At 42.6% G+C, this 26885-nt stretch overlaps 2 protein-coding genes across 3 annotated transcripts; one reads left to right on the top strand and one right to left on the bottom strand.

Annotated features, from left to right (window-relative positions):
- On the bottom strand, positions 1–11054 carry LOC135506983 (centrosomal protein of 44 kDa-like). Of its 2 annotated transcripts, XM_064926429.1 has the most exons (12): positions 10991–11054; positions 10787–10816; positions 10204–10302; positions 4808–4955; positions 2124–2270; positions 1826–1921; positions 1478–1630; positions 1145–1360; positions 809–875; positions 560–678; positions 265–302; positions 1–131 (listed from the first exon to the last, which is right to left on the bottom strand). In XM_064926429.1, the coding sequence occupies exons 3-12, from the start codon at positions 10293–10295 to the stop codon at positions 83–85; spliced, it is 1125 nt and encodes a 374-aa protein (XP_064782501.1). In that variant the 5' UTR covers positions 10296–10302; positions 10787–10816; positions 10991–11054; the 3' UTR covers positions 1–82. The 2 variants fall into 2 exon arrangements, with proteins under 2 accessions (XP_064782501.1, XP_064782500.1); XM_064926428.1 differs by lacking the exons at positions 10787–10816; positions 10991–11054 and adding an exon at positions 10546–10658.
- LOC135506984 (F-box only protein 8-like) lies at positions 11032–26885 on the top strand. The gene is made up of 6 exons (XM_064926430.1): positions 11032–11332; positions 16839–17251; positions 18222–18348; positions 18958–19076; positions 19167–19363; positions 24130–26885. The coding sequence occupies exons 2-6, from the start codon at positions 16848–16850 to the stop codon at positions 24315–24317; spliced, it is 1035 nt and encodes a 344-aa protein (XP_064782502.1). The 5' UTR covers positions 11032–11332; positions 16839–16847; the 3' UTR covers positions 24318–26885.

A 26885-nucleotide genomic window follows, 5' to 3' on the forward strand; every position in this document is an offset into this window, starting at 1 on the left:
TTATCCATGATACCTTTATTCATCACTCACATACTAATCCGGAGATCAATTACAAAAATACATATCTTTTTAAAGTCTGAATTTACATTGAGGGTTCTATACTTCTTAAAAGGCTGGACGTGTCTTTCATCCTAAAACACAGGAGACAAACAAAACTAAGTAAATAATGAAATGAAGTTAAACAAATGCAGTATTTTATATACAGTAGATGGTGTATTAGCCTTGGTTAACAGAGGGAATACAACATCGATCTAGAGTACTTACATGTTGGCTATCCTTTCCAATCTCTCTTTCATATTCTCCTAAAGAAAATGAGTCAAGACAGAATGAAAAACAAAGGGCTTGATTTAATCCGTATTGCGGAAGATCCGCGTAAAAATTCAAAGGTAATTTCCAATTGAGTCGGCATATGCAGAGTTTACCGTGAATTAAGTCTCCTCGAACGTTGCCTTTAAATTTTCAAAATCAACCTATAACGTGGCTCTTTCACAATACTACAGATTGAATCCAGCCCAAATAGTCTGTTTCCATTATATTTACTTGTAATATCTGCCATTACCTCTGGGGGTGCCGTTGTCACACAGGGGCTGATGGGATAGCTAGCAGAAGGGGTGGAAGACTGAGGACGCTCACAGCCAGAGTTGTGTAGGAGGCTCTCTGGAGGACTGGGTCTTGACTCTAAGGGTATGTGAGCATCAGTTTAACTTTTATCACACTGGGAATTTGATCTTTCTATTACTGTATTTCAGTTGTTGTATACGATGGCCTCATCAATATCTAAGATACTTTTGTCCAAATCAGTTCCAACCAGTGACATCTGTTGCATTATCCGCCATGTGATGACTCCAACCTCCATTGATAAGTGACGACGACTCCTAAAGGGGAAAAAAAAAAAACTTGAAAGCTGTAAATTTTTCCATCTTTAACCAGCAAACAGAGATACAGTAGACATTCTGGAATGGACTGACATCATTAGTTCAACATCTGCTTCTACTTGTCATTAGATAGAGGTACATAGTTCTTTAGAAGAGTCTCCAGATCGGACAGATGTGGTGTAAAGATCCCTTCCTACCTGGGCCATGGCTGACACAGTATCCAAGAATCCCTTTGCAGTGGATAGGCACACACACACACACACACACACCTGGGCCATGGCTGTGGAGAGGGTCAGTCTGGTCTCCAGCAGTAGCACTCTGCTCTCCAGGTTCTCCCACTGGTGCTTGTCTATAGTGATCCTCCCGGCCGAGGCCTTCTCTAGAAGCTCCAGCCTCTGCTCCAGGGCCGTGAGCCTCCCCAGCCTAGTCTGGATCTGCGGCAGCTGGGCCTCCAGCGCTGCCAGCCTCCCCTCCACCACCAGGTCCTGGAAGGGTGGTCACAATCCATTCTGTGTGTGTCACTTTGGTGCTGTGTGTTACAGAGAGAAGGGCTGTGTGTGTGTCTGTGCTTTATAATTGTGGAGAAGTATGCTGGTACTCACTGTTTGAGGGACTGTAGGTGCTTGGTTCTGGACTTCCTCCAGTCCCAGCCCCTCCTCCTCTTCCTCAGACTCTTCATTATCGGAGGTTCTACTAGAGGAGACCCAGGAGTCACCCCCAATGTGTCTCTCCACTAGTGGCCTGCTTAGGGACAACTGTGGGAAAGAACCATCTCACCTAGTCATGTTAAGGTCGGGCCATGTACTCATGCAGCACTAGAATGGACAATTTTATTATTTTAAAATATTTTATTTAATCTTTATCAAAAAGGCCTGAGCTATCCTAGTTAAAGTGTAGAGAGTTGAACAGGTCTGTTGGGCTACACGGTCATGTCCTTGGCAAAGACTTACTGTGGTGGCCATGGGGTTCATTGTTTCAGCCTGAAATGGGAGAGCCTCACTTTTGGAGTCTGAACTCGAGGCCTGAAAACGAGCTCTCAGCTTTGGCTGCAACACACACAGATGCAATACATGGGCCTTTTATTTTACCAGGTAGGCTATTGAGAACACATTCTCTATTACAATACAGACATGGTCTGATCAAGAGGGTGCAATAGTTAATTGAACCATGAATACCGTATCATCATTATCATGTCGTTGATGATATGCTTTGCTCTAGGCTCGCCAAAGCTGAGGGAGACAGACTGACCTTGTTGCCTTTGCTGAGCTCTTTGTGTTTCTGCAGGGCGAAGGCGATGACATCACAGAGGATGCAGGTCTTTCTTTCTGCATAGCCAAACTGGAGGAACTGCTGCTTGGTCAGGATGGGTTTGTAGTGGAAGTGATCCCGCAGTACCTAGATGTGGGTGAACAATAGACAGTATGACACACACACACACACACACACACACGGCTGAATTTGCCCTGCTGAAAAATTGTTTCAAATCAAAAATACACCATGGTTGTTTTCATTCAAACAGTAAAAAAATGCAAAGAGCAAAACCATATTCATTGAATTGTCATTGAAGATAACTGAAAATGACATTGCAAAGTATCTGGTACAGGGGTTTTAAACTCATTTTGCACCGGGGGCCACATTCGTTCTTCAAGAAGGTCCAGAGGGTCACACTGAAAATGTGTTCATTTCTTCACCATCAAAACATGCAAAGAAATTGTCCTGTATCCAATGCTTTTGGAATTTGATGCTACCCGACTCGGTTTCATTTGAATGATTATTAGTGAGCTGGACACAGTCAAGAAACAGTATAAATGTAGATCCATTATATTTTCTACAGTTTCCATTTGGTTGTAATCATTTTTTTTTTTTAAGTATATAGAGTTTGTTTTCCCTTCCAAAAAATGATGTGAATTAAGTGTATCGGGGCAAAGGATACACATGAAAAGGGAATAATAGGAGCTGGAAAACATGACAAATCCAAACATTCTACTGATAATTGTAAAACTCACTATAGTTGACATGAGTTCAGGGAAAGATGGCAGTAGGTATGACAGGAGGGCTAAATGAGTGCTTCCCTGTTACACCGACTATAATGCAGAGCAAATGGCTTGTCTCCTCTTTGCAACCGTCTTCTGTATGAAATGCTGCTGGTGTGTCAGCCCAATCTGTCTCCCATATTTTTGTGTGTGTGTGCAGGCCAGGCGAAGCAGTGACTGGGCGCCAGCCAGAGGGTCTCGCTCTTCCTTCTCCATCTCCTCTTGCCAAAATGAACCGATGCTGTGAGAGGCAGATAGCTGGCCTGCGGCCTCAGCGCTCAGAGAACAGAAGAGGGGATTCTGATCCGAGATGAGAACTTGGACCAACATGGAGTCCCTGTGTTCACCGCAGGAATCAGGATTTCATGGGAGCCTTTATAAAATAATTGCTCAAGGACACTGTGCTGCTAACCACCGGTTGGTTGCCAGATGGAAGGAAACACCACCAGAGAGTGTGTTAAATACAGATGCTGCAGATCAGGGCCCGCTCAGTGAAAACCCTTCTGGTTCTCATAGCAGGGTTAAGAGGCTACAGTACAGCCTCAACAAAAAGACTGGAAAACCCCTGATGCATGTACACAAGTCATTCCTTCCACGTCCTCGGTTGGTTGTGATGAGAGAGGAGCTGTAATATTAGAACGTGTGATGAAGGAAATGGCTTAGCCTTGACCTGACCAAGCACAATATCGTGAAAAAGGGAATTCCGACAGTGGGACATTTCCCATAGGTAAGAATGAATGGAATTTCTAGACTACTTTAAGACTCCATGTCATTTGAACACCACAGGAATGAAAAGGAATCCCACATGTAGCCTACCTTTAACTTCTACAGGGGAAATCCTGCACTGTTTCAAAAGGACTTTATTGGTGGTGAGTGATGCAATAGAAATGTCTTCCATGTGTGTGTATTAGGGGGAGATATTGCAGTTCAGCTCAAGCTTGGAGGGGTTAAACCACAGCAGAGCGTCTGGGTAGACAGCCGTTGGCCTCAGGAGACCCCCAGGAATAAACTGAAGTCACAGTGTGCGAGTGTGTGTGTCCGTTGCCTGTGAGGAAACAACTGGAAACACTTTGCCATGTTGAACCATTACGACGATAACTGTGATGTATGAGAGAGGGGATCTAGAGGGGAGTCCCTGCTATTGGGAGAAACTGTTCAGTGTTAGGGAGACGACACTGCATGGGGCCACATGGGGAGAGCGGTGGTTGGGAGCTTACTGGAAAAGTAGGACCCAGGAAAGATCCCAGCACACAGTGAATGAACAGAGCATTAAATCATAGGGAGGGCATGAAGGAACGAGCCTGGGAGATAACAGTCAACTGGGGAGTGATGCCAATGTGTTTCTCAAACGGGTAGGTCTAGATGTGGGATTGCTGCAGGGGGGGATACATTCGAAAACATGATTTCATCACGAAAGATGTTAGTCATTAGAACACAGACGCTCTGCGTCTTTGACCTACCATACTAATGGAGACCTATGGAGTAAAATCCCTCCACTGTGCATGATGATAGTTTAAAAAAAAAAATGGTTGGGTTGTGTTTCGGAGGACGCACGGCTCTTGACCATCGCCACTCCCGAGTCTATACGGGAGTTGCAGAAATGAGACAAGACTATAACTAACAATTGGATATTGCATTCCTCATGAAGCTGGTTGAGAGAATGTCAAGAGTGTGCAAAGCTGTCATCAAGGCAAAGGGTGGCTACTTTGAAAAATCGAAAATATATTTTGGTTACTACATGATTCCATGTGTGTTGTTTCATAGTTTTGATGTCTTCACTATTATTCTACAATGTGGAAAATAAAGAAACCCTTGTCCAAACTTTTGACAGGTACTGTACACTATTACCCTTAATAGATTATTTTTAAAGAACACAATAGAATCAATGTGTGGATTTACCTTGTAGATGCATTCGATAAAACGTAGGTCGTTCTTCCCAGTGAGTTCCACTCCGAAGCCCACCAGGTGTTCAGCAAGGTGTGGTGAATAGGAGATGAATGCATAACTCACTATGGGGAGAAAGGCAGAAGGATCCCCTTTGGCCAGGCTGTAGAGATAAAGCATAGATTGTGTTTTACAATGTGTACTACTGTTTTCATATGCATTAGTATCATTGAGGCCTAAAAATATGACAATAATGCTCTGTTCAGACAGGTAGACAGATTTTAATAACAAAAAGTTTTGACCAATCAGATCAGCTCTCATAAAGATCTGATGTAATTGGTCAAAATACCAATTAGTGGAAAAAATAAGAAATGACCTGCCTGTCTAAACGCAGCCCAACACACATTTTGACATCAATGGAACCAAAACGAGTTTGATAAAAACTAGAAAAAAATATATACATTTGAAAAGTAGCCAACCTTTTGTCTCCTGTTTTAAAATGATCTCACATGCACAGAAAATTGTATTTGAGCCACATAATTTTTTAAATTCCAAGCATATTGTGTTTGACGCTCTTCACTTCAAAAGGAATTCCTGCTTCCCTGCTCATCAGACTGGGGTCCTCGTCAGAGGGGGACCCACGACTGGTTAATGTAAGGCATGTTTACAAACAGAGTTCTAGTCGGGCAGGGCTCCGTCCACCTGCCGGAGACTTCAAAACAAACCCAGACCATGAACTGCACCCGTGGCTACAGCCCCAATCTGGATGTTTATAGGACTACAGATGTTTAGTCTGTCTTCCAGCCAAATCATTTAGTCTTTGTCGCAAATAGCACCCAATAAAGTGCACATTTTTTTAAACAAAGCCTTATGGGCCCGTAGTCAAAAGTAGTGCACTATCTGGGGAATAGGGTCCCATATGGGAAACATCCCGTCTCGTGACATTATCCTACACTACAGAGGTTAGCCTATAGCACGCAAGAACATCATACAGACTGTTGATAATATTCATTCTAGCCTAAATTTTCATTCTTAGTTCATCACAAGTTCCATATGTCATCATACTTGGAATGTGTTGGCACTTTCAAGACAAATACTGAGTGTAATGGACAAAGGCCATAGAAATCAGTGACCCCACAACCTGGATAAAGAGCTGGTCAGATATGCTCATCATAGCAATGGGATCATTGGAAATTAGGCTCATGGTGGAACAAAATATTAAATCATGAGAAATGCTACCATATGCACACCTGCCTCTCCTTCAAGGTCTCGTCTGCCCAAAATATACTTAGATACTGCATGGATGGTTGATATTTAAAATATTTGTAGAATAATAGTGAAAACATCAAAACTATGACATAACACATATGGAACCATGTAGTAACCCCCCCAGAAAAATGTATATTTGAGATTCTTCAAAGTAGCCACCCTTTGCCTTGATGACAGCTTTGCACACTCTTGGCATTCTCTCAACCAGCTTCACCTGGAATGCTTTTCCAACAGTCTTGAAGGAGTTCCCAAATATGCCGAGAACTTGTTGGCTGCTTTTCCTTCACTCTGCGGTCCAACTCATCCCAAACCATCTCAATTGGGTTGAGGTCAGGTGATTGTGGCGGCCAGCTCATCTGATGCAGCACTCAATCACTCTCCTTCTTGGTCAAATAAAACATTTTCCTCAACAATCTACACACAATACCCCATAATGACAAAGCAAAATGTAGAAATGTTTGCAAATTTATTCAAAATAAAAAAACATACCTTATTTACATACTATAAATGCTATGATACCTGAAATTGAGCTCAGGTGCATCCTGTTTCCATTGATCATCCTTGAGATGATTTGGAAAGGCACACACACCTGTCTATATACGGTCCCACAGTTGACAGTGCATGTCAGAGCAAAAACGAAGCGATGAGGTCGAAGGAATTTTCCTTAGAGCTCCGAGACAAGATTGTGTCGAGGCACAGATCTGGGGAAGGGTACCAAAAAATGTCTGCAGCATTTAAGGTCCACAAGAACACAATGGCCTCCATCATTCTTAAATGGAAGAAGTTTAGAATCACCAAGACTCTTCCTAGAGCTGGCCGTCAAGCCAAACTGAGAAATTTGTGGAGAAGGGCCTTGGTCAGGGAGGTGACAAAGAACCCAATGGTCACTCTTACAGAGCTCCTCTGTGGAGCTGGGAGAACCTGCCAGAAGGACAACCATCTCGCAGCACTCCACCAATCAGGCCTTTATGGTAGAGTGGTCAGACGGAAGCCCCTCATCAGTAAGTGACATGACAGCCCGCTTGGAGTTTGCCAAAAGGCACCCAGAGACTCTCCAACCATGAGAAACAAGATTCTCTGATCTGATGAAACCAAGATTGAACACTTTGGCCTAAATGCCAAGCGTCAAGTCTGGAGGAAACATGGCACCATCCCTAAGGTGAAGCATGGCGGTGGCAGCATCATGCTGTGGGGACTGGGAGACTAGTCAGGATCGAGGCAAAGATGAACGAAGCAAGGTACAGAAAGATCCTTGATGAAAACCTGCTCCAAAGTGGACAGGACCTCAGACTGGGGCGAGGGTTCATCTTCCAACAGGAAAATGACCCAAAGCACACAGCCAAGACAACACAAGAGTGGCTTCGGGATGAGTCTCTGAATGTCCTTGAATGGCCCAGCCAGAGCCCAGGCTTGAACCTGATCGAACATCTCTGGAGAGACCAGAAAATAGCTGTGGAGTGAAGCTCCCCATCCAACCTGACAGAGGTAGAGAGGATCTGCAGAGAAGAATGGGAGAAACTCCCCAAATCCAGGTGTACCAAGCTTGTAGCGTCATAGCCAAGAAGACTTGAGGCTGTAATTGCTGCCAAAGATGCTTCAACAAAGTACTAAGTAAAAGGTCTGAATACTTATGTAAACATACTTTTAAAAATAAATTAGCAAAAATGTTTTTGCTTTGTCATTATTGGGTATTGTGTGTAGATTTGAGGAGGGGGAACAATATCAAATTTCAGAATAAGGCAAAATGTGGAAAAAAGTCAAGGGGTCTGAATACTTTCTGAAGGTGATGGCAAAACGTTGAATGACTAATTAATTTTCAGTTTGCTGCTTCAGTGTCTTTAGATATTTTTGTCAGATGTTACTATGCAATACTGAAGTATAATTACAAGCATTTCATAAGTGTCAAAGGTCTTTGACAATTACATGAAGATGCAAAGAGTCAATATTTGTAGTGTTGACCCTTCTTTTCAAGACCTCTGCAATCCGCCCTGACATGCTGTCAATTAACTTCTGGGCCACACCGTGACGGATGGCAACGCATTCTTGCATAATCAATTCTTGGAGTTTGTCAGAATTTGTGGGGTTTTGTTTGACCACCCGCCACTTCAGGATTGACCAATGGGATTAAGGTCTGGGGAGTTTCCTGGCCATGGACCCAAACTATCGATGTTTGCTCCCCGAGCCACTTAGTTATCACTTTTGCCTTGTGGCAAGGTGCTCCATCATGCTGGAAAGGCATTGTTCATCAAAACGGCTCCTGGATGGTTGGGAGAAGTTGCTCTTGAAGGATGTGTTGGTACCATTCTATATTCATGGCTGTTTCTGAGACAAAATTGTGAGTGAGCCCACTCCCTTGGCTGAGAAGCAACCCCACACATGAATGGTCTTAGGATGTTTTACTGTTGGCATGACGCAGGACTGATGGTAGCGCTCACCTTGTCTTCTCCGGACAAGATTTTTTCCAGATGCTCCAAACAATCGGAAAGGGGATTCTTCAGAGAAAATGACTTTACCCCAGTCCTCAGCAGTCCAATCCCTGTACCTTTTGCAGAATATCAGTCTGTCCCCGATGTTTTTCCTGGAGAGAAGTGGCTTCTTTGCTGCCCTTCTTGACACCAGGCCATCCTCCAAAAGTCTTCGCCTCACTGTGTGTGCAGATGCACTCACACCTGCCTGCTGCCATTCCTGAGCAAGCTCTGTACTGGTGGTGCCCCGATCCCGTATTTGTGCTATTCCGAAGGTGAATGGGCAAGACAACATATTTTGGTTCCTTTTAACGGGGTATGTTAGTAGGTGCCAGAGGCACCAGTTTATGTTAAGGGCTGCAACACTGCTGGGTTTTTCACACACACACACAACAGTTTCCTGTGTCTATCAAGGTCCTCCACACAAGGGACATCCAGCCAACTTGAAGAAAATGTGGGAAGCATTGGAGTCAACATGGGCCAGCATCCCTGTGAAATGCTTGACACCTTGTAGAGTCATGCCAGGATGAACTGATGCTCTGAGGGCAACTCATTATTAGGAAGGTGTTCTTAATGTTTGGTATACTCCATGTATACAGTATACAGTGAGCTCCAAAAGTATTGGGACAGTGACACATGTTGTGTTGTTTTGGCTCTGTACTCCAGTACTTTGCATTTTAACTTCATAGTCAAATACTGACTCAGTTTTAATTTGAGGGTATTGTCAAATAGACCCATTTTAGGGGACCAAAAGTATTGAGACAAATTAACATGTGTATTAAAGTTGTCAAAAGTTCAGTATTCGATCCCATATTCCTAGCATGCAATGATTACATCAAGCTTGTGACTCTACAAACTTGTTGGATGCATTTGCTGTTTGTTTTGGTTGCGTTTCAGATTATTTTATGCCCAATAGAAATGAATGGTAAATAAGGTATTGTGTCATTTGAGTCACTTTCCCTTTAAGTAAGAATATAATGTGCTTCTAAACACTTATACATTCATGGGGATGCTACAATGATTACAGATAGTCCTGAATGAATTGTAAATAATGATGAGTGAGAAAGTTACTCACAAATATCATACCCCAAGACATACTAACCTCTCCCAATATAATAACAGGGGAGATTAGCATTTGGGGTGTATGATATTTGTGCATTGAACTTTCTCACTCATCATTATTCATGATTCATTCAGATCTATCTAATAATGATAGCAAAAATGGAGGGACTATGTACAAAAATGTCATTTTTAAACGGTTCATACCCTCAAATGAAAGCTGACATTCTGCACTTTAAACTCAAATCCAAAGTGTCAACCCACTGTCCACCAGTCTTGGAACACCTGATGGTCAAATCAGGTGCTGGAGTACAGAGCCAAACAACAAAAATGGTCACTGCCTCAATATGTTTGGAGCTCACTAGATATCAGAATGAATTAATAAATATATGGGGGGTTTATTTCTCCAATGTAAGCAAGTAAAAATGACACAAATGTTCAAACATCTCCTACACTGCAACTAAGAGACTGAATAGTGGAGCCATCATGTGGCCATCAACTGAACAACCACAACAGATTGTAAAGCTGGCTCCTTCCCTCAAAAAAATTGGGAACGTGGCACAATTGTTTAGTTAGCACTGGCACCATTTTTTTAAATCCATGACCTAGCTAACATACCCATTATAGTCGACCTCTCTTGGGTACTTCAATGCCCGCAGTTGAACATCCAGCTTCCGAAGACAACCTTTCAAATCACCGGTTGACATCATTGTGGACCTTGAAGATGCAAATGACAGACAGGTAACGTTACCACAACAATTCTCCCATTTAACAAATTTTGCAACGAATGGATAAAACACCAACTAACTAACAAACAATATAACGTTAGCTATGTAACGTTAAATGTTGGCTAGCTACCAACACAGCTTTCCAGCAAGTTACTTGATGACGTTAGATTTTGTTGAGGTGACACGTTGTAGCAGCTACTGAAACATACCATAACAAAATATAATAAATTACCCTGTATTTAAGTAGAAGGGTTTGCCAAATTAGCTCGCTAACTGGACATGTATTTAGTTTGTTTTGCCCGGGTAAATAACATAACTGCCGCGATTGGTTGCCATAAGTGAATCAAAAAACTAGAAGGAAGATTCAAAAGAGCACATTCGTAGCTACATGTCGGTAAAATTTTTGTTTATAGACTTCTGGTTTTAATGTCGATGGTAAACTGACGACGACTTATGAAACAAGCTGAACTTACTAAATCCATGTAAAACGCCGTCTTTCCTGTCTGTAGTTGAAAGGAAAACAAAAGTATTCTGGTTAGCTACCTTTAATGTGTTAGAAGAAACAAAGCAATGCACTGCAGATTTTTTTTGTAAAAAGTCCAATGGATTTCAGTGTAGGCCGACATTTTTAAACAAAACAAAACAATTGAAATATTGTATATATCATAGTTAAGTACCATTCACAATCGTTAGATGGATTTACCCAGTTACAGTTACGTCATTTCCACCAATAACAAGCGAAACGTCAAACCAGACAACTGTGCGTGTGAAAAGAGGATGGAGAAAGGAGGAGTTGAGGAAGCCCTATATTGAGTGATAGGGGCAGATTAGGCCTGTTGTCACTTTGTGAGCAGTTTTTCTCTACAACAGCGACGATAGTGGGTGTTTTTGGCCAGCATTCAGCGGAGATGGGAACATCTGGTTACCGGTAGAAGACCCAAAACTATTCCCACCGAAGTTGTTTACGTTCTGGACTGTGTATACGTCGCGGCGGCGGTACAATCTTCCATACAAGTCAGGTAGGTGGCGCTGGTTACAATGGTCTGTCATTGACAAAACGATGGCTGGTTGGCTTGTAATAATTATATTTAAGAAAGGCGAGGGCTTTAGGTCATTTTGGCTTGATAGTGAAATTATTATATATCAGCTTCTGAACAAAACTTCAATGTTGATTTTGTTTACAGCAAGACACTGAACGTGTTTCCAGCCCACTACTGTCTGACTTTGTATGACAGTTTATCCAATTATCGAATTATGCAAACGTCAACAGACGATGGGGCACATAACTCTAGTGCTTGACAGAGTATGGTCCCTCTGTTCACCAAGAGACAGTTCTTATTACATGACTACAGGTATGAATGAATGTTCTTCTCACTAGCGAAACATTTGCATTAGTTTGTTAAAGATTGTACATTCAGTAGGCAGCTGATCAGAATGATTTCTCAGAATCTGTATTGTCGACTGTACACTGGACACACTTTATCGACTGTACACAGACCATTGGGTACAACGTTCTCCATACACATATGTACAGGTAGACTACCACCTGTTTTTCCATCACTAATAAGTCAAAACCCACTGTAGATAGTTGCTCATTTTAAACTCAAATGATATTTTTGCAACCACCAGATTCAAGTTAAAACACCCCCAAACCCAACTAATTTGAATGCCCCACCCCATGAACCAACTACCAATTTAGACCAAACATATGCCTGTCCTGTGCATTCGCAATACATCAGTTCAGCCAATGTGATCACACCATACACTGTGCAAGTTTGCTCTTTCTACTGAATTATTTGTTCAGAAAATGATTAAAATAATTGGCTAGCAAGCCAGGCCGTCATAAGTATGACAGTAAGACATCAATCCACATTTGAACAAATGCATCCTTAGGTCAGTTGAACTAATCCAAACAGTTTAGGCTATGTATCTAGACCTAGTCTAGGCCTACATGTCTAGGACCATCTATGACCTACAGTAACCCTCTCACCATATAACCAGTAGACAGACTCATGTCATCTTTAAAGATGCAACATGCAGAAATAGCTCTGCCTTTTCCTGGTTGCTAAAATTCTAATAGTTTTCCTATTTTCCGTTTGACAAAATAATCAGTCAGTGTAGAGAATTATTGTACCATCTAAACCGCTGTGAAATATGTTTTCCATATCCACATTTTTTTGTATTTTCAGCTGTTTAAAGTAGAGGTCAACCGATTATGATTTTAACGCCGATACCGATTATTGGAGGACCAAAAAAGCCGAAACTGATTAATCGGATGATTTTAAAAAGAAAAAAAAAAACATGTTTTTTATTTGTAATAACGACAATTACAACAATACTGAATGAACACTTATTTTAACTTAATATAAAACATCAATAAAATCAATTTAGCCTCAAATAAATAATGAAACATGTTCAATTTGGTTTAAATATATTCAAAAACAAAGTGTTGGAGAAGAAAGTAATATGTGCCATGTAAAAAAGCTAACATTTTAAGTTCCTTGCACAGAACATGAGAACATATGAAAGCCGGTGGTTCCTTTTAACATGAGACTTCAATATTCCCAGGTAAGAAGTTTTAGGTTGTAGTTAATATAGTATTTATAGGACTATTTCTCTCTATACCATTTGTATTTCATATACCTTTGACTATTGGATGTTTTTATAGGCACTATAGTATTGCCAGTGTAACAGTATAGCTTCCGTCCCCCTCCTCGCTCGAATCAGGAACACATCGACAACAGCCACACTCGAAGCATTGTTACCCATCTCTCCACAAAAGCCGTGGCCCTTGCAGCGCAAGGGGAATAACTACTCCAAATCTAAAAGCGAGTGACGTTTTGAAACCGTATTAGCGCACTCCCAGCTAACTAGCTAGCCATTTCACATTGGTTACACCAGCCATTAGGCTGATTGGCTTGAAGTCATAAACCAGCGCTGTGCTTGCGAAGAGCTGCTGGCAAAACGCACGAAAGTGCTGTTTGAATGAATGCTTACGGGCCTGCTGCTCAGTCAGACTGCTCTATCAAATCAGACTTAATTATAACATAATAACACACAAATACGAGCCTTTGGTCATTAATATGATCGAATCCGGAAACTATCATTTAGAAAACAAAACGTTTATTATTTCAGTGAAATACGGAACCGTTCTGTATTTTATCTAACGGGTGGCATCCCTAAGTCTAAATATTCTTGTTACATTGCACAACCTTCAATGTATGTCATAATTATGTAAAATTCTGGCAAATTAGTTCGCAATGAGCCAGGCAGTCCAAACTTGCATATACCCTGACTCTGCGTGCAATGAACGCAAGAGAAATGACACAATTTCACCTGGTTAATATTGCCTGCTAAACTGGATTAGTAGTTATAACTGGTGATTATGATTGATTGTTTTTTATAAAATAAGTTTAATGCTAGCTAGCAATTTACCTTGGCTTCTACTGCATTCGCGTAACAGGCAGATTACTCGTGGAGTGCAATGGTTAGAGCGTTGGACTAGTTAACTGTGCGGTTGCGAGATTGGAACCCTTGAGCTGACAAGGTGAAAATCAGCCGTTCTTCCCCTGAACAAGGCAGTTAACCCACAGTTCCTAGGCAGTCATTGAAAATAAGAATGTGTTCTTAACTGACTTGCCTAGTTAAATAAAATGAATAAAAAATAAAAGAATATATACAAATTTAATTTAAAAAATAATTGGAAATCGGCGCCCAAAAATACCAATTTCCGATTGTTATGAAGACTTGAAATCGGCCATAATTAATCGGCCATTCCGATTAATCGGTCGACCTCCAGTTTGAAGCTTGTGTACAAAAGTAAAAGATGCTAAAAAATAAACATAGCTTACAAAGAACATAACTAGCACTTCTTAGACTTGCTTTCAATGACACTGACATATCTAGAACACACATTTCTTTTGAATTTGGTCAGCTTGCCCAAAAAGTTACATATTGTAGCTTTAAGACATTCCCAAGTGTGTTTTTTGAGCAGCCTACAGTCTTAATGCTCCAGCAGCAAGCAGGGAATGCTGAATAACAAGTGCAATGTAGCGGCGAGAAGCCTAGGTACATGCCCACATCACATGGGGAAACAGTGAATTGAGAACGTGAGGAATTCCGAGCAGTGGGTAGGCTAAATAGGCTGGAATTGACATTCAGCTGTAGTGACAGGGATGGAAGATTCTAGCTTGATCCCAGATGTGTTTGGGCTGTCTTAACAATCACCAACTCCTGTGGTGATTGTTAAGATGGCACAAACAAATCTCGGACCAGGCTATGATTCCGCTCTGAACCATTCTAAGATGCTATTACAAGAGAGAAGAGAGTGCCTGTAGTGTAAACTGTCTGACATGTTATTTGTCACGTGCCAACTACAACAGGTGTAGTAGACCTTACAGTGAAATGCTTACTCACAAGCTCTATCCGAACTAACTTAAAGGAGAAAAAAGGGGAGACAAATGTGTGACTAAAACACAAGAATTAGAAATTAAGCTACAAACCCACTCACTGAGACTGACTGACAGGGGAGTCGGAGAGAGTTGAATGCATGTCACCTAGCGGGTTAACTGAGGCTACTTCTGGTTTTTAAAATAATACCACGTCAATCTGTGTTGTGGATGGTGTTTTTTTTTCATGGAGAAAAATCAGGGCCATAACTGGCATGATGGAGGTTAAATGAGAGCAGGCTAAATGGTTTAGGCCTTGCCTCAGTTGCACTGTCTTCTGTCTGATGGGGTAACGGTTGAGATAGTCGTTCCTGGCCCAAGGATTATAAGGGTAAAGGTGGAGATGGCAGGCTTGATGCATATAGCAACTACACTGAACCAAAATAGCAACATGTAAATTGTTGGTCCCATGTTTCATGAGCTGAAATAAAAGATCCCAGACATTTTCCATCTGCACAAAAAGCTTATTTCTCTTCAATTTTGTGCACAAATGTATTTACATCCCTGTTAGTGAGCATTTATCCTTTGCCAAGATAATCCATCCACCTGACAGATTTGGCATGTCAAGATGATGATTTTACAGCATGATCATTACACAGGTACACCTTGTGCTTCGGACAATAAAAGGCCATTCTACAATGTGCAGTTCAATGACACAGATGTCTCAAGTTTTGAGGGAGCTTGCAATTGGCATGCTGACTGCAGGAATATCCACCAGAGTTTTTGTCAGAGAATTTCATGTTATTTTCTGTACCTCCAACGTTGTTTTAGAGAATTTGGCAGTACGTCCATCCGGCCTCACAATCGCAGACCACGTGTAACCACGCCAGCCCAGGACCTCCAGATCCAGGCTTCTTCACCTGCGGGATTGAAACTTTGGAGTGTTTCTGTCTGTAATAGAGCCCTTTTGTGGGGAAAAACATTCTGATTGGCCTGGCCTGGCTCCCCAGTGGGTGGGACTTTTTCCACCCCCCAAGCCCACAGATGGCTGCACTGCTGCCCAATCATGTGAAATCCATAGATTAGGGCCTAATTTATTTAAATTTGACTAATTTCATGAACTGTAACTCAGTAAAATCATTAATTGTTGCATTTATATTTTTGTTCAGTATATTTCGAAATGGCTTGTTGTGTAAAGTCACATTAGAATCTGCCTCGACCCCTTACAGAGACTGTTCCAGAGTGCACTTTCAGGAAGCAATTGCTTTGATTTGATTGTGCTAATGTATGCGAGATGACACATGAAAGTAGAGGCAATCGTTGAGATGTTTCTGAGGACAAACAGCTAGGGTCTGAATCCAGATTAAATTAACCCGTCACGGATGTTTCTCTATTTTGTGACAACCGCTGAGCCCTTCAGTGACTCAGCATAGCTATCTTGGAGTTAGCCTGCTGTTGCCATGCCAGTGACTAAATTAACCAGGAAGTAATCCAGCTGTCCAAACATTTAAACAAGGTAGAACGATGGCCTCCGTTTTTATATTGGATTGTTAAAATAGGACTTTGGATCACTCAAATGTAATTATAAAGCCCTTTTTACATCAGCAGATGTCACAGAGGGCTATACAGAAACCCAGCCTAAAACCCCAAACAGCAAGCAATTTTTATTTTTATTTTACCTTTATTTAACTAGGCAAGTCAGTTAAGAACAAATTCTTATTTACAATGACGGCCTAGGAACAGTGGGTTAACGACAGATGTGTACCTTGTCAGCTCGGGGATTTGAACTTGCAACCTTTCGGTTACTAGTCCAACACTCTAACCACTAGGCTACCCCGCCGCCCCGATGCAGATGTAGGTGCACAGAAAAAACACCCTAGAAATGCAGGAACCTAGGAAGAAACCTAGAACGGAATCAGGCTCTGAGGGGTGGCCACTCCTCTTCTGGCTGTGCTGGGTGGAGATTATAAGAGTACATGGCTATTTAAGGCCAGATTGGATGGCCAGGAAATTCCCAATTTAATGCCTAGTAACTAGACCACTGAGCTACTTCTGTTTGATATTCCTCCTGAGGGAACCTATTCCCTATGTGACACATGCAGACTGTGCTGCCTGTGTTGTCTTGCCTATACACCAGATCCTGCAGATGGGTCAGGGGCTGTGGAGGGTGGCCAGGAACCAGCAGCTGCAGCAGGAGTACGGAGAGCACTGGGATGCTGGACCTGGCCTTGACGGAGATCCCCAGGATTTGGGGATGGAGATGGGGGTTAACCCAGGCCAGGCTCCCCCCTCCCCCGGGGTGGGCGACCTGGGTGGAGGTCCCCTGCCACCTCACCCCCACCCGCGGCGCCACCCCCAGCACTGCCAAGGGGCAGACATCTACCAGCTGCTGCGTGCCCGCCGGGGGAAGGAGCAGCAGGGTTTCATAGACCTGGAGATGCTTCCTCCAGAGCTCAGCATCACCATCCTGTCCTACCTGAACGCTACAGACCTCTGTCTGGCATCCTGCGTGTGGCAGGACCTGGGCCACGACGAGTACCTCTGGCAGGGGTGAGTAGTAGACTGACAGGGTCTGTGGATGGGAGGCAGGGGTGAGTAGTAGACTGACAGGGTCTGTGGAAGGGTGGCAGGGGTGAGTAGTAGACTAACAGGGTCTGTGGAAGGGAGGCAGGGGTGAGTAGTAGACTGACTGGGTCTGTGGAAGGGAGGCAGGGGTGAGTAGTAGACTGACAGGGTCTGTGGAAGGGAGGCAGGGGTGAGTAGTAGACTGACTGGGTCTGTGGAAGGGTGGCAGGGGTGAGTAGTAGACTGACAGGGTCTGTGGAAGGGAGGCAGGGGTGAGTAGTAGACTGACTGGGTCTGTGGAAGGGTGGCAGGGGTGAGTAGTAGACTGACAGGGTCTGTGGAAGGGAGGCAGGGGTGAGTAGTAGACTGACTGGGTCTGTGGAAGGGAGGCAGGGGTGAGTAGTAGACTGACAGGGTCTGTGGAAGGGAGGCAGGGGTGAGTAGTAGACTGACAGGGTCTGTGGAAGTGTGGCAGGGGTGAGTAGTAGACTGACTGGGTCTGTGGAAGGGAGGCAGGGGTGAGTAAAGTTAGCGGGTGTTCAGAATTAATTATTCAAAACTAATGTCACTAATTGGTATTTTGACCAAATAAGATCAGCTTTAAAAAAAATGTGAAAAGTTCTGATGTTATTGGTCAAAAGACCAATTATTGGACAAAATATCAGAATCGGGCTCCCTGTGTGAACGCAGCCAATGAGAGTGTGCTTGCACGACAGGACCCGATACACCATTACAGATTCATCGATGTTTTTAATTGTCCACAAATCATTCAAATGGTGCTTGCCACAAGTAGGTATAACATGTACCAGGTTCTGTGTGACAATGTGCTTTTCTTTAATGGTTCAAAGAGTTGATTGGGTGATCATGTTTCTAATTGCAGTCCTCCCTTTTTCTCTGTCGCTCGCTTGTTCCCTGACTTGCTCTCTCTTTCTGTCTCTCTCTGGCTGTGCCCTAGTTTGTGTAAGTCCACATGGGGTCACTGTTCCATCTACAATAGAAGGCTTCCCTATGGCTTCTCATATAGAAGACTCTACATGATGCTAGATGAAGGCAGTCTGACGTTCAACGCTAACCATCAGGAGGTAAGTCATCTCTTTTTTACCTTTATCCCAAATGCCTCGTCCACCTTTTTAAAGCACCACTTCCCCACTGAAACACTCCGGTTTCCCGGACGTAGATAAAAGCCGGCTTAATCTGTTTCCGGGAAATAGTTCTGTTCTGTTCTGGTCTTGTCTATGTGGACCAATTAGCGTTTTTTCACTACATTATTGATTCTTGTTTTTTTTTACCACAAAAAAAAATATGATTTCGAAATAGTGAGTACACATTGAACCCACCACACTTTACACATCAAACCCACCACACTTCAGCCCACCTTGAAGACAAATGACTACCAGCTAAATTACTTGTTTACTGCCGATGCATACATTCTGAAAGACATCAGCCTTGAAGGTCACTGCAGGTCAAAGCCTGGTTCCCTAGAATCTGTGGAACATTCTAATGGCGTTATTTGGTCTGTCTGTATCGCTAAGTGGATTAGGCTCACTATGGCCAGCCACTTAAAGGGCATGTGATAGCTGTGTGATGGACTGAAATGGTGCTGGGTCTCTACTCTCCCCCTCTAATCCCTCTTTCTCTCTGTGTGTGTTTTATATTGACTCTGTTTCCCTCTTCTCCTACCCCCCCAATAGGGTATCAGTTACTTCATGTCCAAAGGCATACTGGTGGACCACCCCAAGGAGCTGGCCAAGTTCATCTTCTGCACTCGCACGCTCAACTGGAAGATGCTGAGGGTATACCTAGATGAGAGGTGGGTTTTCTTCATCGAATTCTCACTGGGCTTTTCTCGAATTCTCACTGGGCTTTTTTCAAATTCTTATTGGCTTGTCTCTAATTGCAGGAGAGATGTGTTGGACGAGCTGGTCACGCTGCACAACTTCAGTAACCAGTTCCTGCCTAACGCACTGAGGGACTTCTTTAGGCACATCCACGCCCCAGAGGAGAGGGGTGAATATCTGGAGACGCTCATCACCAAGTTCTCCCACCGCTTCTGCGCCTGCAACCCTGTCCTGGTCCGGGACGTGGGTCTCAGCCCAGGTCCGTGCACTGCAGGGAGTTGTAGTTCTAATCTGCAGGGTGTTTAGGGAAGTCGGATGTGTGGAGGAGATTGTAGTTCTGGTGCGTGTTATGTTAATTCAGCCTATGTGAGTGGAGGGAGTTGTAGTTCTACAGGATGTTTAGTGGGGGGGAAATTGTAGTAACAAATTAATTAATGGGAATTGTAGACCTGACAGATGTTGAGTTAGAGGCAAGTTGTGTGTGGGTGCTGCAATGTTTGTTTTTCTTTTTTTGCCGACGATCTAGCTGTCTGCCCTCGCTATAGAGTGCTATATCGGTCTGCTATTATAGGACTAGTAAAGGCCCAGCGCACTACTTTTGTAAGAGAAATGTATATAAAAATATGGGCCTCCTAAGTGGCACAGCGGTCTAAGGCACTGCATCGCAGTGCTAGATATGTCACTATAGACCCGGGTTCGGTCCCGGGCTCTATCACAACCGGCCGTGATCGGGAGTCCCATAGGGCGGCACACAATTGTCCCAGTGTCGTCCGGGTTAGGGGAGGTGACTTTAATTGGCTCATCACACTCTAGCGACTCCTTGTGGTGGGCCAGGTGCCAGCAGGCTGACCCCGGTCGTCAGTTGAACGGTGTTTCCTCTGAAACATTGGTGCGGCTGGCTTCCAGGTTAAGGGGGCATGAGTTAAGAAGTGCGGTTAGGTGGGTCATGTTTCGGGGGACGCATGACTCGACCTTTGCCTCCCGAGCCCGTTGGGGAGTTGCAGCGACGAGACAAGATTGTAATTGGGGAGAAAAAGGGTGTAAAATACAAAAATATATACAGTCAGATCATACATATTTGGCCATTGACCATGTTGTTATTATTGTTTTATCTGTCTACCACAGCATATTGGAGTTAAAATGAAAGAATGAATATGAGCTTGAGGGTATTTACATCCAAATCAGGTGAATGGTGTAGGAATTACAGCACTTTTTATATGGTCCCCCCGTTTTTAAGGGACCAAAAGTCATTGGACAATTGGCTGCTCAGCTGTTCCATGGCCAGGTGTGTGTTATTTCCTCATTAGTTCATTTACAGGTAAGCAGATAAAAGGTATAGAGTTGATTTCAAGTGTGACATTTGCATTTGGAATCTGTTGCTGTTAACCCTCAATATGAAATCCAAAGAGCTGTCCTTCCCATTGAAGGAAGACATAATTAGGCATGAAAAATCCCCCAAAACAAACCCATCAGGTGTAAACACATTAGGTGTGGCCAAATCAACTATTTGGTACATTCTTAGAAAGAAAGAACGCTCAGGAACACCAAAAGGTCCGGAAGATCACCGAAAACAACTGTGGTAGATGACAGAATTCATTCCCTGGTGAAGAAAAACCCTTTTCACAACAGTTGTCCAGATCAAGAACACCCTCCAGGAGGCAGGCGTATCTGTGTAAAAGTCAACAATCAAGAGAAGACTTCACCAGAGTAAATACAGAGGGTTTACCACAAGATGTAAACCATTGGTAAGCCTCAAACAGGAACACAGCTTTAGAGTTTGCCAAAACACATTTTTAAAAAGCCTGTATTTCTGGAACAACATGCTATGGACAGATGAGACAAAGATCAACTTGTACCAGAATGATTAGAAGCGTATGGAGAAGGGAAGGAACTGCTCGTGATCCGAAATATACCACCTCATCTGTGAAGCATGGTGGAGGTCGTGTTATGGCGTGGGCATGTATGGCTGATTTCCTTGTATTTATTGATGTGACTGCTGACAAAAGCAGCAAGATGAATTCTGAAGTGTTTAGGGCTATATTATCTGCTCAGATTCAGCCAAATGCTACAAAACTCATTGGACAGTGTTTCACAGTGGAGAGGGACATTGACCCGAAGCATATTGCGAAAGCAACCCAATACTTTTTTAAGGCAAAGAAGTGGAATATTCTGCAATGATCAAGTCAATCACCTGACCTGAATCGAATTTGAGAATGCATTTCACTTGCTGAAGGCAAAACTCCCCAAGAACAAGCAGGAACTGAAGACTGCTGCAGTAAAGTCCTGGCAGAGCATCACCAGGGAAGAAACCCAGCATCTGGTGATGTCTATGGGTTACAGACTTGAGGCAGTCGTTGACTGCAAAGGATTTGCAACCAAGTATTAAGTAATTTAATTTGATTGTCAGTTTGTCCAAGTATGTATAAAAAATGGTTGTAATTCCTAAATGGTTCATACAATAATTTTTACAAAACCGTTAAATTTAAGTATAAATCTACACTTAAAGCACATCTTGATTGTTTGTCTTTATTTTTACTATTTTCTACATAGTGAAGACATCCAAACTATGAAATGGCATGTGGAATCATGTAGTAACCGAAAAAGTGTTAAACAGATAAATATATTTGAGATTCTTCAAAGTAGCCACCCCTTGCCTTGATGACAGCTTTGCACATGCTTGGCATTCTCTCAACCAGCTTCATGAGGTAATCACCTGGAATGCATTTCAATGATCAGGTGTGCCTTGTTAATTTGTGGAATTTCTTTCCTTAATGCGTTTGAGCCAATCAGTTGTTGTGACAAGGTAGGGGTGGTGTGGTGTACAGAAAGATTGCCCTATTTGGTAAAAGACCAAGTCCATATTTTGACAAGAATGACTGCCCTTCAGGTCTTATAAATCTGGAAAATGTTAACTTTGAACGTTTCTTCAAGTGCAATTGCAAAAACCATCAAGCGCAATGATGAAACTGGCTTTCATGAGGACTGCCACAGGAAAGGAATACCCAGAATTACCTCTGCTGCAGAGGATAAGTTCATTAGCGTTACCAGCCTCAGAAATTGTAGCCCAAATAAATGCTTCAGAGTTCAAGTAACAGACACATCTCAACAACAACGGTTCAGAGGAGACTGTGTGAATCAGGCCTTCATGGTCTAATCACTGCAAAGAAACCACTACTAAAGGACACCAATAAGAAGACAAGACTTGCTTGGGCCAAGAAACACGAGCAATGGACATTTGAATCCACATTTTTTATTTTTGGTTCTAACCGCCGTGAAATTGAGAGTTTGGTTCCAACCGCCGTGAGAAGCAGAGTAGGTGAACGGATGATCTCTGCATGTGTGGTTCCCAGCGTGAAGCATGGAGGAGGTGGGTGGGTGTGCTTTGCTGGTGACACTTTAGAATTCAAGGCATACTTAGCCAGCATGGCTACCACAGCATTTTGCAGCAACACGCCATCCCATCTGGTTTGGGCTTAGTGGGACTATCATTTGTTTTTCTACAGGACAATGACCCAACACACACCTCCAGGCTGTGTAAGGGCTATTTGACCAAGAAGGAGAGTGATGGAGTGCTGCATCAGATGACCTGGCCTCCACAATCACCCGACCTCAACCCAAGTGAGATGGTTTGGGCTGACTGTGGCCGCAGTGACAGATGGATTCAACCAGTCTAGACGTAGGTCTGCTTTAGAGGACCGAGCCCTAGAAGACCCAAGTACTGTAAAAGGCCCTTTACTCCCTAGGAGCTAAAAGGAATAGGTGATGTCACTGTAAACACCTGACATCATGCGTCTGTCTGGTCTTGTCAACAGCGCCTGCAACCACCTGCCAGTTTCTGCCACAGTCGAACAGCTCCTAACTCGGGGTCCATGCTCAACAAATCCCACAGGCTTTAGGTCTTCTCTCGTTTGTCGATCTCCCCACAATGCCTCTGTGATTTACAAAGGGCTCTGATGTTGCACTTTTGACCCAAGTTGTCCTGTCCTTGTTGCATGATTCAAATGTGTGAGAAATCTTTGTACTAACACTGTCATTGGTCCCTAAAGCCACAATAATCCCACGGGTTTAAAGTGTTTGGCTGGAACGCTGCCCTCACTCTCCTATCACAGAACGGTGTTGTAATAACATCTGGCGCGGTTCTCGGCCGCTCTGCGTCGTCCTGGAGGAGAAGCCGGGCTGATTTATTATAAACTTACTGGCGATAGAATTGGCAGAGCAGTAAAAGAGGAGCGGAGATGTACGCTCTCACACTTTCTCTCGCTCTCTCCCACTCTAAAGAGACCCCCTGTTCAACCCCTCTTAGTCTCCCCAGAACCAGGGCTGATACCCACACTGTAAGGTCTGAGAATATGAGTCGACATGTCTCTTTCCTTCCCTGTTATGTGTCCTGTAAAGGAATATTATTCACCCTTCAGAATGTGTTTTTTTGTAGACACGTCATTATGAAGCTATTTTTCTTTATCTGCCCTTCTCTTGTTCTGATGCTCTTTTCTGTTCTGGTCCTCCCTTCGCTCTGTCTCCATGTCGTTTATTCTTAAACTCCCACCCACCCTCTCAGCCAAGTGATGACCACACAATGAACAGAGAAAGTATTGCTGGACTGAGAAAGACATCAACTAAAACATTGGGGCTGGCTAATATATTGAATACATGTATATTACTAAGCAAGATTTAAAAAAAAAAAAATTTGTTGGTGTGTGTGCCCCATTGCCATTATTTATCTTGAGTCTGAAATCATTTTTTAGGTAAACACCATCACTTTTTTTATTATTTATTTATATATTTATAATTTAGCAGACGCTATTATCCAGGGTGACGAAGTGCCTTGCTCAAGGTCACATCGGCAGATTTTTCACCTTGTCGGCCCAGGATTCAAACCAGCGACCTTTGGGTTACTGGCCCAACGCTCTTAACCGCTAGGCTAGCTGCCACCTCACAGCTCCATATACAACTTAATCTTCATTGGATGCTTGGTGCTGGGACTTGTTTGACGTCTCTCACATTCTGTCCATCTCTCCTCTCCAGATGCGGTGTATGTGCTCTGCTACTCGCTCATCCTGCTGTCTATAGACTTGACCAGCCCGCACGTCAAGAACAAGATGTCCAAACGCGAGTTCATCCGCAACACGCGCCACGCTGCCCAGAACATCAGCGAGGACTTTGTCGGCCATCTTTACGACAACATCTATCTCATCGGCCACGTGGCGGCCTAACCGGGAAGTGACGAGGAGTGGAAGTCAGTGAATACATGAACCAGTGATTGCACTGATGCAAGATACTACTTTGGACAATAGTTGTTGCTGGTCATTCTTAATATAGGGTCCTGTACTGCTAGCAATGATGCTTGTTTCCATACTGGGTGGGAGGCGATCTGTTCTCTGGCTGTAGAGCCAATGGAGACCAAGTAGCGTAGAGATTTGGCCCGCCCACATGAAGTGGCATCTTAAGGTGTGAGATATAGCCTCAGACAGGCTAGACGTATATTCAGCACACAAGTAGCATACGACAATATAACCAACTACTTCCAGCTTAACCACGCAGAAGTGTAGCTCCAGTATGTTAACGAAGTCAAGAAGAAGTTAAACATATGCCATGAACAAGGACTGAATATTATTATAGCAACAATTAGCAGTTGTGGTTCACATTATACTCTGTTTTTGTTTTGTGATTTACTCTTGAGTTTTGAGTTTAATATTCTGGTTTTCTTTTTTAAATTAATGTTTTTGTTGGAATGTTTGTTTTTTTTTACAATTAGAGGAACTTAAAAGAATGACTAATGGGCTGGCAGAAACTCCACTGCATTTTTGTCCTTAACTTTGTAAGCGGGATTAAATTGGATGGAATTAATATGAATTTCCAAGAGGCACAACAATAATTAATCCAACCACATTTACAACATGGAATCCTTTTATTTTTATCAGAGAACTTCAAGGGACTATTTGCGTCCATTCCAAGTATTTTATGAGTTGTAAAGTAATCGCCATGGGTCATACTCTGAATTGATGTATGTGGATGAGTAGAATGTCCATGAGAATCTCAGAGCATCCAATTTTGAGTTTGTAATGTGAACTCTCATCTGCATGCATCTCGGCTGGGTCGTATTAATTAGTGTGCAAAATTGAAGACGTTTTTCGCCTCCGGAAGACGAAAATAAATGGTTCTTATTGGACAAGTCCAATTTGTTTCTCAATGTTGCAATTCATTTTATTCTATTTGGTGCCGAATGAACACAACACTGGTAATACAGCTCTTGATTGTTGATGGAAAAATATGTGTCAAAGTTGAGGACAATTGTTCAGTGAGTTTTTACCTCGGCCCAAGCTGGGATAGGTAATGTTGGTAAATGAAGGTATCTATGTTACTTTATCCTTTTGTGTTGACAAGCATTCTACCCCTTCAAAACAGGTTGAATCCCAAATGACATCCTATTCCTTATGTGTTGCACTACAGTTGAACAGGGCCCATAGGGCTCGTGTCATAAGCAGTGCACTATATAGGGAATAGGGTGGCATTTGGGACACATTCCGGCACTGACTCTAGCACCGATGCCTGCGTTTACACAGGCAGCCCAATTCTGATTATTTTTTCCACTCATTGGTCTTTTGACCAATCAAATCTGATCTTTTCACGTCCAGATCTGATTGGTCAAAAGACCAATTAGTGAAGAAAAATATCAGAATTGGGCTGCCTGTGTAAACAGCATAAGTGACACCACAGATATGAACGTTAATCTTTCCCACCATCCTTTGCGGACAACATTTTATCTTGTGATTTGTTTTGTGTGTGTGACTGAACTGATGCCTCTATCATGTTTAAATCTTCCTGTCAATCTCTATTCTATGACTGCAACCTCTCACTCTTTCTCTCCCTAACTCTTCCCAGTGACTCGAAGGGCTTGATTCTATTTGCTACAAATGTCCAGAAATATGTCATATAGATCAGACATACCTCTGACATGTAGAATAAGGAATCAAGTCCGCTCTATTCGTGACATTTCTTTATGCAGTGTTCAGTATTGCACGTGACCCAGGACTACCAGATTGTTTCTTTTAATGATTACTAACTAGTGAGCACTTTAACCAGGGGGTGTTTTCTCTCCACACTGCTGTCTTCTGATTCATATATATATATATATCACACTATTTAGTTCTCACATATCTGAAGCACTGTTTGGTTTATATCTGTTGTCTTAGCCATGCAGTCTTTATTATTAGTTCTAGTGCCAATAAACAAAATGTTGAAAATGACGACCACACTGACATGTGAACCTGAGCAGAATAACAACTGTGGTAAATGTTTGCATACAATTGATTAAAACCCAGATTTGATTTGCACATGTATATATTTAAGTATAGAGATTTATATAAGAAACATTTTATTTTGACGTATTTTAACAGATTTTTTTTCCTCATAAGTAGACCTGTTTTTGCACTGACATTTTGTATCAGCACTGGACTGCATGCAGAGAACTGAGTCTTTGCACAGTTCATGTTCTCCACTACCATGATCAATTTAAGTGAATTGAGATTATTATTGTAATATTTATGAAATGTTAATTACACTTAGTTTAACAACAGCAAATGACAGTACAGACTTTTATTTTCTTCAATTCCATGTACTTTTTAGTTTCCTGTAGGGATTTATGGATTGAGATTTTTATAGACGATTCCCTTTTCAACAGCCTAATGAAACCATTTACATCTGAGATAGGTTGCTGAATGACAACACTGGAAATAAAAACCTGTCTAGATTGTATACAAATTAAACTCTGAGAAAATATT

Source organism: Oncorhynchus masou, chromosome 20 (assembly GCF_036934945.1).
Source record: "Oncorhynchus masou masou isolate Uvic2021 chromosome 20, UVic_Omas_1.1, whole genome shotgun sequence".
In the NCBI taxonomy this organism is placed as follows: domain Eukaryota; kingdom Metazoa; phylum Chordata; class Actinopteri; order Salmoniformes; family Salmonidae; genus Oncorhynchus; species Oncorhynchus masou.